The sequence below is a fragment of the Struthio camelus genome, chromosome 9 (assembly GCF_040807025.1).
Source record: "Struthio camelus isolate bStrCam1 chromosome 9, bStrCam1.hap1, whole genome shotgun sequence".
NCBI classification, from domain to species: Eukaryota; Metazoa; Chordata; class Aves; order Struthioniformes; family Struthionidae; genus Struthio; species Struthio camelus.
The window spans coordinates 32417325-32430799 of NC_090950.1; the positions used below are offsets into that span (position 1 = coordinate 32417325).

The 13475-nt window shown below is 38.5% G+C and overlaps 1 protein-coding gene across 2 annotated transcripts in view; it reads right to left on the reverse strand.

The window, feature by feature from the left end:
* GMPS (guanine monophosphate synthase) overlaps positions 1–13475 on the reverse strand; it is a 37877-nt gene that overhangs the window by 14866 nt on the left and 9536 nt on the right. For both annotated transcript variants that reach the window (XM_068954980.1, XM_068954979.1), the window contains exons 2-7: positions 13028–13209; positions 9025–9139; positions 7240–7337; positions 5544–5647; positions 2018–2211; positions 1506–1671 (exon numbers count right to left, since the gene is read on the reverse strand). In XM_068954980.1, coding sequence (XP_068811081.1) covers positions 1506–1671; positions 2018–2211; positions 5544–5647; positions 7240–7337; positions 9025–9030 — 568 coding nt within the window. In that variant the 5' untranslated portion in view covers positions 9031–9139; positions 13028–13209. The remainder of the gene's footprint in view (positions 1–1505; positions 1672–2017; positions 2212–5543; positions 5648–7239; positions 7338–9024; positions 9140–13027; positions 13210–13475) is intronic.

Genomic DNA, 13475 nt, shown 5'->3' on the forward strand with positions numbered 1-13475 from the left:
GATTTTTAAGTAAGACTGCAAGAAATAAGTTTTACTCTATTGTTTTAAAAATAAATTTAAGCCATTTAACTATTAAGTGCATTTGATCAGCCTGTTCAACAACTCAAGAATTATCTGCAATGAAAGTCTTACTAATCTACTCTGCAGGGCAATTATTTTTCACGTTATAAGCCTAAGTAACAGGATGAAAATTCAGTTCTTGTTTCCCTTCGTAAATTACAACTTTCTTGCTTTATTTATCCTGTAAACTCACTGTATGTTATTTCCCCAAGGCCTTTCTGCAACCAAAATGAAATAATGCACTATTTACTTATGGTACTTTATGCCTCTCAACTTAGAGAGGCTCTCAGTACAGTGACCAGCAAAAAGGCTATTTGGCATCTTTTACCAGCACTGAAATCCATGACATACTGGATGAGCATTTTCAGGGAAGGGATTCCCTTAGTTTGTTACTCTGGCAATCTGCCACAGCCCAGGTTTATTAGTCTACAAAACGCAAGAATAAGGCACAGCTTTTTCATTAAACAAATCAATCAACATGTATAGAGCAAAGCTTAGATTTACTGCATCAGGATTTTGTAGTCAAATCTGCAAGATGCGAATACCAAAGCTCTCTGCACTGTTTCACACTGGCAGGCTAATGGATTGCGTTGCTCGTATCTAATACCGTGCTTCCTGACCAAAACATAACAAACAACATACCCCATACCACTAGACAACAGTATTCACCCATAGCCTTAGGAATACACAGCTATTACTCATGAAGAAGTTCAGCTGGGCAGTATAATAAAGCTCTCGTTGTTTGCACAACTCAAACATATAATTAGCCTTCTCTGACCTACTCATACTTCAGGCATCAAAAACCCCTAAGCCTTATCAACGAAGATAAGCTACCTTCTGCTCTCTCATAATATACTCCTTAAAATCATAACACTACTTCCCAACAAGCTACTCCAGAAACACAACTAAAACACCCTCATAAAACACATGAGGCCAGGAAAGCAAAAAAGCTTCAAAAAAAGGGATTTTGGTTATAGTAGCATTCAAGCACCCAAGTGAGCTCACAGCTTAAAAAGAGAAAGAACAAGTAATAAAGCCCCAGAGGAGGGCTGTTAGCTAAACTACTGAAGACAACTGCCATTAGACGAGTTTTGCAGCTGCTGAAAGGAGTTACCCACCCATCAGCAGAAAAAGCACCAACAGTGGAGGCATATCTGCTGCTTCACTGTGCCCCAACAGCAGCAACCTGATCTCAGCAACTGAGGAGATGGGTCAGTTCATGATATGCTCCAATCATCATGCAAATTAGGCTAAACATTTTAGGTCTGAAATGTTGTGAACAGGTCTAGACAGTTCCAAATTAGCAACTATGCTTTGGTATGTAAAGTCTGAGAACTATGAAAGCCGATTCAAGTGAATGAAACAAGATGTTAAACATACATTTTTGGGAGACTGGCCATATTATCTTTACTGGTATCCAACGTATGTAAAAGAAATCATGGTACCTTTAACTTGAATTCCAAGTTTTTTGAGTGCTTCTTCCACAGACTGGCTTTCCCTTTTACGCATAAATCCATTATCTATGTGTACAGCTATGACCTGATCTCGGTTTAAAGCACGATTCAGGAGAGCAGTACACACTGTTGAGTCCACACCTCCACTGAGTAAAACCTAAGTATGAGGGGGAAAAAGGAAAAACCCACAATTCATTCAGCCCTTCGCGGGGGGGGGGAAAAAAGAGAGTGCTAACTATAATTCAGATGCAATAACAAGGATCAGAACACACTATTGACTTATAATCAATGACTTGGAAGACAATGAGAAGTCAAACAACGTATCAACCCAATTGTGCAATGGATACAAGCTTTCCAAAACCACCTCTTCACTATATTACCCAAACCATGATAATTCTGCACTTTTCAGATTAACCAGAGTAACTGCAAGTAAATGCAAGTGTCAGCAATTTTTTTATCAGACCTTCGCAACAAAGTTTTCAGCTTCCATTCAATCTACTTACCAGGACCTTCGATGAGCCCACTTTCTCTTTAATATCTTGAATACACTGAAGTTCTCTGTTCTCCACTGTAAAAGTACCACTGCATCCAGCAATATCATAAAGAAAATTCTTCAGGATCATTTTTCCATTCACTGTTAGGCTAACTTCAGGATGGAATTGCGCTCCATACAGTTTTTTAGATTCATTTGCTATACCTTCACGGGTGCAAAGAAATGAGCGTTACAGAAAAACTAAGTGAAATATATATCCAAAAAACCCCAAGCATAAACTTTTTATCTCGTATACTCGGTTCCAAGCTGGCAGATTAATTCATAGTACAAGCTTTAAAAAATAGATCCAAAATTATCCTTCAATATCCTAATAACGTTCTAGATATATTCAAGATTCCAGAGAGATCCAAGACAATCCTTTTACTCAGTTAAGATATTTACACTTAACTTTAGCATGCCTTACGAACTTGAGGGCATGTTTACAAAATTACGCAATTCTATCACGTATCTGGCCACAAAAATGCTCCTTATCTACTCTCCAGGGAGAAAAACAAACAAACGAAAAAAAAAACAGGTTGCCCATTTTAGGCTGCTATCTCATTTAGGCTAGAGAAACAACCAGCAAGCAAAATCCTCTCAAAGCAGCAGCACGTGAACAGCCTGGTGACTTCATCTACCTTGTCTGATTCTCCTCTGAAGGGAGCAGAGGAAGAGCGTTTCCAGAAGAGGCAGGTGCCCGAGCCAAGCAGCAGCAAGCCCGGCCAGCCGCCACCTGCCAGCAGCTAGCCAGAGCCCGGCAGCCCTGGACGCGGCAGGCACGCGGAGCCCGCCGCAGCCGAGGCGGCTTTTCAGGCTCCTCCTCGCTGCCTCTCAGCCGCTAGCCACCTCAGCTCACGCGGCCCGCAGGACGTTACAGCTGGAAGGCAACAACGCGGGCAGCTGCTGCCTCCTGTCCAGAGCGCTGCCTGCCTCCTCCTAAGCTGCACGGCAAGGACTTGCCATCTTCGGCCTTCAGACCCGTTATCTTCCAGGCACCCGTTCGACCCGAGTTCGAGCGCGGCGTTACGCAGAACTAGGGCGGATGCCACGGGAACGGGGGAAGCGGCCCACCAAGTGTGGCCTCAATACCTGTTTGTGTTCCCACGCGCGTGTATTCCAAGGCTCTGCGATGCCGGTATTTAGGACAGCTTCCCAGGATTTACACAGCAGGAAAAGCAGTAATTCGTTCTGGCCATAGGCACAGCTACTGCTCGCACTTGGTTCACAGCTGACCTACTCTAACTACTTGTTCTTTTAAGATAGAGTGGTTATTTTAAAAACCGTTTTCTGATGCTTTTTCTTTGCAAGCACTAAATCACTACTGATTCATAATATACTCCTCTTGTGGCAGTACAGGGATCGATGGGGGGCCATATTCAGTTGCAGTCAATTCAAGAATTTTATTCCCATTTAGCCATTAACTAGCATTTTCATGAAATAAAAAGGACAACAGAGGAAAAATTAACATCACCTGTTTGGATTTTGATGTAGAGCCCAGAAACATATTTGCTTCAAATCCACTAAGTTTTGCTTTTAAAACTGTATCACCTCGAAACACTCTAAAATAAAACTGGTTAAAACACCATTTCAGAAACGTCACTAGGAATACATTCCTGTGGTCACACACCAAAATCAACAACTCATTTGTTCTCGATAAGTGACAGATACCATCACAGAATTAGTAGATTTTTGCTTGTTACAGTATTAGCAGAGCTACTGAGTTCAGAAAATCTGACACTGCATTTGTCATCCTAATTTTCACACTAATGCTCTTCGTACCTGAAGGTGGTTTTTTTTTAAGTAGAAAACATTGAAGCTGCCCTTTTAATATACTTAATCTGAAAATGAGTTTACACTATACACAGCTTGTCGGCAGCCTTTTCAATACAACTGTGACACGTGACAGCAAAGTGAGTTTTCCTGCATAATTTGTTTTTGCTGCATTTTCAGCACAGATCACTAACCAAAATTGAAGATAATGGTGTTTAAATGATGTAACAGTACCCTCATTCCTATCTAGGACATAAAAACTCTCAGGAACCAAGAAAAACACTCGGGACACCATAGAAAAACATTTTGAAAACAATAAATGAGTAACTATAGTCATTCTTTCCTCACCATATCATATCTCGTATAACCCTGCAGCCAGGTTAACACCTAACGTTGTACTACTATTGGTATTTTGTTAAAATACCTATCATTCAGAACAATTGTATTAGTTAAGTTCTAGCACAGACAATTGCCTATTAAAAAAGCTCATTTTGTATGCAAACTAGCCACACTGCATTCACATTAAAAAGGTTGCACTTGTTTAACACACTAACTATACAAGTATAACTACAACAATATATTTTTTTCCCTCTAACAGTCTTTCAATCTTGCATTAAAGTGTCAAACTGTGGTTTAAAAAAAATAAATAGGAAAACTGTCTAATACTACTGACTCGTGTTAGACTCCCAGGTACACTGTCTTACTATTTGCACTACTGAAAGTTTGGCTTTCACCCTACTAGTACTCCTTCAATTGCTAAGGCACAAGGATCTACAGGCTCACGCAAGAGCCAAAGGGTATGACATAGCAACATGTTAGAGACAGGCATCAGAAATATTATTGTACCTTTCCTACACAAGGCAGAGGTGAAGATACAGAAGGTTTGGTGGAGCTTTCCTACTGGGTACAACAAGCTTTACTCAGCAAAACAGTTTACAGAATCATCTGAATAGGCATGAGTTTTAGATCCCTTTGAAGACAAGCCAAAATATAACAAACGCTCTGTTTAATCTTAACAATAGTTTGGAAATCATCTTTCTGTAACAATAAAAGTACCTTTAAATATTTTTAAAAGCCAGTTTTTACTCAAATTGGCTACACGTCTGGTTTAAGGGCACTCTGTAAAATACTCATCTTGATCTTAGGCTTTTTTCAAAAGATTTAAAATAAACCAGGTGAGCGGCCTAAAATCTTACAAAGTGTCTGAGTCAATTTAAGACTTCTCCACTTCTGCCTCCTAGGGAAGGCCAGCTAACTCAAAGACCCTGAAGTTAATAACTTTAGTAGCTTTCAAAAATTGAATTCTAGGGTCCTACGTTACTTTTTTCTGTAACAATGTGTAATATTTGAAACATTATTTTCAGTACTATAATTTTTGCTCAGTTGAACGCTCATGCAATCCAAGTCTTAAGCACATATGGAATATTTTGTTCCTAAGAGAAACAACATATGCATACTTTAAAATAGTGGGGGGGAATCAAGTTAAGTTTTTCTTAAGCAACTAGTTTAAAATAAAGCCATGCTTTCTCACGTCAATCTCATTCCTTCCTTCGTTAGCATGGCAGCATAACGTGCTGAACACAAGGCTGCTTAAAACAATTCCATTTGTTTTGCATTTAAATAATGGAAATATTCTGCTCTTATTTGGTTCCAAGTAAGCACCACGTGCCATATTTCTTTCCTTTAACAAATACTATCAAGGGACAGTCTCAGTATAAAATAAATACCTGCTATAATGTTCCCAGACTGTGCAACAACTTTGAATCCGTCAGCTACTTTATCCACGCTATCTCCATGAGTGAGGAGGACGAGCTCTTCCTTCTGAAGGCCCCTAAACAAAATTAAAAACTAGAATTAATTTAAAAAAAAAAATCTAACTACCTATGGTCAAAGTTAAATAGGTAATATTGTATCATACACTATAAAAGCGACATAAACTACACCGAAATTTTCTCAGCACTGCTGAACTTCTGTGATTCTCATTGAATTATGTATTGGTTTAGACTGACTATTGTTCTAGGTGTTCATTCCCAATTGGGCAGGCAAATTTTTTTAGTGAGATGTGCTACTGCAAGTAGAACATAGCCCAACCTAATAAGCTGTTTCCTTTTTTAGCCCAGTCTCCATTCCAACAGTGCCAACAGCTGGAGAGAGGGAGAGACATAGTGACAACGACAGCAATAAAGTCCAACGACAAAAAGGGTTTGGGAGTGCTAATCCAAGAAATAGGTTTGTCAAGCCACAATAAAACCAGGAGCTCTGGAGTATGAGTATCTTCAGGTAAAGAAATTTTAATAGACTAAGAACAGATGAATAGATGTTCTCCTACTGTAAATAAATATACGACACTTTACAAAGCAACACCAGAAAAAAATTCATCTACTTCCGAATACCTTATCCAGTGCTAAAGACACAGAATATATATTTTTGTAAAGGTGTGTTCCAAAACTCAAGTGACTGCTTTACCCTTTTCCAACAGATGCCCCAAGGTTCCCAATAAAGACATTTCCAATCTATCAGGCCCATTTTAAAAACATGCAGGATTTCCTTCCCAGGAACAGTCATCTCGTCAACTCAGGCTCCTTCACTGGAAGCTGCATAAGTTCTTCTAGTATAGGTCTGTCATGCAAGATGCATAATTTATCTGGATTCAGAAGGTGGTTCTAACACCCCAGCACTAAAGTATACTCTTTTTGAAATTTAGGGTGGGGGGAAAAGAAAAATAGTAGCCCACACTTCTCTTTCAATTAAGTGGAGTTTCCTTAAGCAAGTAAATGTCTTCAGGACAATTCTGGGTACTTTAGGGTAGCGTATAAAGTTCTACAATAGCTCCACTGGAAAAAAAGTCATTTAAACCACAACTCCAGGTACGAGTAAACTTAGGATTATTGCAAGGAACTTAAGAGGCACTGCCAAACTGCCAAAAAAAAATCTAGTTTGGGCTTTATAGAACATCACAAAGCAATATTAAAGGTAGGCAATAGACTTAATGGTTTCAGATCATCTCTTACCTTTCAAAGATTTGGACAGGCGTAGCCAATACAAAAGTAACCCACTGCACAGCAGAACGATGCAAGAGCTACAGACCTACCTTAACAGAGATTCAGGTATTTTGGCACATTTAATGGTGTCTCACTAAACACTTCTTACTTTGAAATACAGGATTTATGCTATATTCCAAATATATCTGCATGTCTAGTCAATTAAGCAGATAACGCCCAAGTAGTTGTTTAAATATGTAACAACTTGCCTATTCATGAACACAACCGTAAAGTTTTTATTATAAATTGTCAGATGACTGTGGGTGCCATCTCACTGTTTTCTCACTGTTCTCACTCTTTAAAATAAGCTTTTGCTCATGCAACTCCCAACTCCAGAATGGTATTTTCAGTATTGTTTTGGTTATTTCAATTATCTATATACCTGAACAGTGAACATGTGTTATCCAGAGTAATGCTGAACACTCCATCTTCTCTAACACTTTTTTTGTGCACAGTACCTCCAAATACCTTATTCATCATCTGTCAAAACAAAAATATTACATGAAAAAGAAGCACCAAGCAATTTACTATCACTTTAATCTTTATATCTCTGCCTCCCTATCTCTCTAACCTAACGGCTACGACAACAGATCTTGTCCTCCAATACATACCAGGCTAGTTTTTTCATTATTATACTCATTTAGTGCAACATTTTGCAAAACAGTAAGAGTTCTCTTCAAAATTAATCACTGTTCTGTATTATTAAGCTCATTCTCTTCTGCTGGCCTTCTGTCAGCATAGCAGAGAACCACCGCTGCAGACAATGAATAACAAATCTGGAAGAGCAGGCAATAGGTAGAGCTTTGCAAAGTTATGCATTTTCAATTGTGTACGTGTACTTGCACTTATAAATGGCCACTCTGCAAATCAGCTGAGTATCTAGGGCCAGTTGTCACAAAAACAGGTAAGCTGCTGAGCAAGAAACCTGATTTATCTGTACCACAGTTAAGTGCCCTCAGATAAGATAAACTTCTCAATCTGGCTACTTAGCTCTAGAGAACAAGTTGAAAACATTAATCTATTTCCTTAGCATTATTTCTGTGACCACAAAGACTCTTACGTAATCCTTGCTTAACCAGAGTAGAACAATTCTCAGCCAGGTTATTTCTTTCTAAAACCCAACTCCAAACCACAAGGTGAAGTATCTGCATTTTAGATTTCAAAAGTCTCAAGGAATTTTTCCTTACAAATATAACTAATTAAGTTATTAGTTATTATTATATTAAACATTTTTAGAGTTTCCCCTTCCTACTGCTTTAAGTTTCAGAGATTTAAGAAATTATTCTAGATCCAATCTGACAGTATATTTACAGTGCTTGACAGATTTCGGTCTTTTATAATGAAGTAGCAGTTGGTTAATGCACACATTTGATTCATTCCTGCAAAGCCAGCTTTGAGGAACCACCCTGCTTTAGCTAGTTAGTGTGATTTTTGATTTGCTGGACAGTTTAAGGCAGTTCCATTTTAATGTAACACACTCCCCTTTAAAACAGTCAGTGCCAACATTGTTTCCATAATTACCAGCCTTTCTAAAGGAGTTTTTCCACTATTATTCAGCACCTCTGAAGGCCTAGTAAATTGCTAACCCCAGAAAAACAAAGCAAATCAACAAAAGCACCAAAAAGCAAAACTCAGAAGCAGAAATCACCCATCTAATCTGTCCTTTGTTCCTCTGAAAGTCTGTATTTTCACTCCGCTTTGATCTACTATATTACTATAGGGTCACCAGCCAATTGTAAGTGAAATCAAAAGTTGTCCTTCTCTTTTTTAAAGCGCTCTTAAGAACTATGTTAGAATCATTCTACACTTGAAAAACAAAGGGACAAACTAGTTCATTTGTTTATAGGAGGGGAACATTTTCCAATACCAAGTAGATAGAATTAGTGAATGAATGTCACAACACATTTAGCGTGACAAAAAAAGGCACTGCGCTATTCAAAATGAGCAGTAGTTAAACAGAAAATGATTTTTATGCTGTTTATATGGTAGAACTAAGAAAAAGAATAGACAGCATACTTTGTTTACCAACTAGCACTTAAAAATATCTTTACATAGATGGCATACTGCATATACCTGAAAAGCAAGTCCTTCAGGAGTTTAACTTCAGCTAATATAAGAAATAAGACCTAAAAAGACAACTGCAAGCAAACATATCTCTAAACAGCACCTGCATGCCATAGCAAATTCCAAGAACCGGTTTTCCTATTGTAAATATCGCTGGGTCGAACCATGGCGCATCTTCTGCATATACAGAGTTTGGTCCTCCAGAAATGATAATAGCTCTGCAGACAAAAAGATTATTAAAAAAAATGATTTCAAATATATTGTTTACCTTAAAAACTCTTTATTTTTTTAAATATTGACTTATAACACTTATAACTCTGCATATTTCAACTCTTACTAAAAGTGTTTTAAATTCGCTATGCTACAACTGGTTAAAAAACAGCAACTTGCCAGAGAAGTATTTCATCAGTTTAACCACAGTCAAATATAAGCCATCTTAAAACGCAACTGCATTTTAAACTCCTAGCCAGGTGTTGGCTATGTGAGAAGTGAGATGGTTGGTACAGAATGCAGACTATTAGCTATATAGCTATATATATATAAGCTATATATATATAAGACATGAGCACACACACACACTTAATGAGGGCTGTACCATCTGGAGGAGAGATGCTTTGAAAAGCAGGTTCCTGACTTTCTAGACCTATTGAGAAGATGGTCCCTAATCCATGTTAATTCCAAAGTGAGACGGCACTGGCCATCGTTTGTGACTTGAAAGCCCAATTTAGGCAAGCACTTAAGGTTTGAAATTAATACCTCATGCTATAATAGAAGATTACATCTTTTCAAAGGGGAAGAGACTGCATTTGCAAACCATGATGATTTGCAAGATACTGAACTGCAAAAGCATCAGTTAGTTTAGCAATGTTTTTTGGCCTAGGCCCAGGACTGAACATTAGCGTACCAGACCTTGGACTAGCGTACTGTTTATTTCACAGAGAACAGTAAATCCGTTATTCCAAGTGAGAAATGCAAAATGGAGGGAGGGAGAATGGGACTAAATGGATCTAATACAACTTTTTCTAACATTACTTAAAGTGCCTGACATGCAAGTACTGACAAAAGGTTTTTTATTATTTTTAACCAACAGAAATAGTTCACGCGCTCACATCCGTTAACACTGGCAGAACGTAATCGTAACAAGACTATGACCAGAAAATCATCTCATAACTGCAGTCGCATAAGGTACCTGCACTCACTGGCATACGGTTAGATCTCGTTTTTGCCCTCACCATGCAAGCCTGCCCACCTCCACATCTCCCAACTCATCCTCCTGCACCTTCCACAGAGGGCATGGGACTGCTGCTACAGACCAGCGCCAGGAGGCGGCTGCCCCTGCTAGGAGGGACTACTACCCTTCCTAAGCCGTAGCAGCAGCAGTCACCAGCGGTGCCGGTTGGGGTTGTGGTAGGCGAAGGAAAAAGTCCGGTTGTTAGGGCTGCGTTTGCTGCTCAGTACAAGCATCCTTCCCTTCAAACCAGGGGAAGGGCAGAGGACTGGATGGAAGCACCCCTCGGATACCCTGTTAGAGCACAGTGGTTTAGAGCGTGCGAAAGACAGCATGCAGTTGTTCACATTTGAATCTGTAGATGAACTCCAGAATAAGTATACCATTGACATAGGTGTATTTTTTTACATCCAATCTTGACCGTAACAATTAAACCTGTTGTACATGTATGGACAATTCTGGTAAAAACCATAGAGACCCAGGATGAATGTCCTAAACACAGAAGGTGCTAGAAAGAGTCTGCAGTTACTATTGCTTCTAATAGGCAAATGCTTCTGTATATGGAGTAAGTGCCGTATGTACAGCACATTATTTAAATAAAGGAAATTAAGCCACATCTTATAAAAACTTTCAGGCTGCAGAAGTCAAAGTAATTAGAGAGTGTCCTATAAAAGAAGGAGGGCTTAAATTCTGCTTTTTCTGTACTATTTAACATTTCACAGAATACACAAAGGTTATCCAAAATACCTGAGTACTACAGAAAAGAAATGGGGGGGGAGGGGGGAGGGGGAAAAAACAACTGCCCAAGCTATAACCTGCATCTTTTCAACTGTCCACTGAGAAATTACAGTAGTATGGGATGCAGATCCTGAAAGCTTTATTGCAACACCATATAGCTTCTTGCATACATTCTTGCTTCAATATGAATATGCTTTTTTCTGGTTTAGCTTAAACCACTTTCAGAACTGTCTAAACCAACTTTGGAAAGCCTGTTTATAACAGCTTAAGTGCATATCAGGAACCATGTGAAAACACCTACCCTAAAGTACATTCATTCATACACAAACCTCAGGATTCGTGCCAAAGTTCAGAATTGTGTCAGAATTCATAGAGGAACACCATCTGACCCCACAACCAAAGAATCTCCTCTGCTCAAAATCACGTGCTTTGTGGAAATTGCTAACACTTATACCAAATACAGATGAAACTTGTCACCAGAGAGTGTTGTGTGCCTGTAGAAATTGAGCAGTTGGCTTTTTAAAAAAAACATGTAAATACAGTTTAGCAAGATTTTTCATCTTTCTGTGTATTTTACACCTTAGCGCAGACCACAGTGCAGCTTCTAGGCCTGTTCATATTTTATCCTAGATGCCAAGAGTTGGAACACGGAAACCAGACTACTCTCATGACATATGGAACATGCAAGATGTTGCAGTAAAACCATTAACTCATTTTTACAAAGGTCACTAAATAAGGGCACCAGATGTCTAGTTTCAATATTCGTTGATCTTTCCCAGATGCAAATGACTGATTGAGACTATGGTTACAAAACTTATTGACCAGTCTGGATAACTGATAAGCTGCAATCACTATCTTAGCCTTGAAAAATGACCATTTGAATGAAAGTGTTTTGCCACATTTTAGAGAGCAGTTATTTGAATGACAAATCCAACAGTTCTAATCAAGAACTTCTGAAGAAACCTTCAACTCTGAATCGAAAGAAAAAAACTTCCCACTACAAACCTACATTGATACACTGCAGGTCTGAGACCCCGTGTCATTAGCGCTATGCTCCACATATCAAAACCAACAAACAGTAGATGTAGGAATTCTTCTTAAGCAGTAATACGCCCACTTTTCAAAGATCTGATTGTGGGAGAGCTATGAACAAGACCTACCACAAGAAAGTTGTTTTTCAGAACATTTCTGAAAGGGAAATTCTTCATACAACAGCTACCTGAGATTCACGAATTCCTGGGTTTTCTACGTCATCTGTTTTCAGAAGAGCTCAGTAAGTTCCTGTTTGACTCATTAAATGATAACATTTCCTGGTTTACTAGTAATCAGCGATTACAAAAACACAATTCTACAAAAAAAACATTGTACTAGCTGTTGTCTGACATGGAAGCAAGGAGCACAAATGCAGCGTATTGCTAGAGTTGTACTGAACTGACAAGCAAGGTCTATGATGCTTTGTAGACTTCAGGGCATTTATTTCCTCAACACAGAGATATGTCTTGGTAAGCCTAATAAAACAATAGGGGAAAAAAAAACAAAAAACCTAAATAACTAGAAGACCTTTTCTTGCTGCAAATAATGCACAGCAGTTTCAGTTTGGGTGGGTGGTGGTGGTGGGTTTTTTTTTTTTTTTAAGCTTGCTTCCCAGAAACAGGTCAGCATAATATATTATAATGTTTCTGGTATGCAAATTAATAAAATCACTTAAAGCATTTAATTTTCCTGGAGATAAATTAAAAAAAAAAAACCCTTTTAAAAAAATTTCACTAAACTTGTTTCCAGATGAACTATCTTATGTAACAGCTTAAGCAGTGCGATCACCTAAATTTTTCTAGACGCATATTTAAAAAGCGACCTCTTAAAATTATATTTACAAAAGAAAATGATTACAATCACACTAAGGTAAGAAGCAAATATACAAATTAAATTTTGTTGCCAACAGTTTCCCCAGCAACACTCAAGTATTTCTGTGAACATGCTGAAGATACAGTTAGCATCGTTATAGTAAAAATACCGCACATAAAAAACTTAGCACAATTACTGGCATCCACAGATACTGTTATGCTGAAATAAGGAAAAAACCCCAAAACATACAGATACACACACATATATATACGCACATACACACAAAATAACCTACCGAAACCCTTGCTCTCTGATCGCAAAGGCTGGCGTTTCTAAAGGGAAGATCTCGGACTGAACAAACAGTTCGCGCACTCGACGATCTATGACTTTTCCGTACTGCGCTCCAGCGTCGAGTATTACTACAGCTCCCTCGTAGTGATGCTGGCCATCCTTGAGCTCTCCTCCAGCGTTCTCCAGCTGTGAACATTATTGACACAAGCATCTTACGGTAACACCTTGCAGAACAGGGAGCTTAAGGCAAATCTCTTTAAATTACTAACAACTGCAAAGCTTGTTAAGGGTACCAATACATTATGATTAATGTACAAACACACTAATTTATGATTAAAAAGACAAAGAGTCACAGAGAAACTTTCAAATAAAGAAACATTCAAGTTTATAAAGCTCAGTACAAGCAACGTTGCCTATGCATTAACATAGCACATCCCTCCAAAGCAGCCACC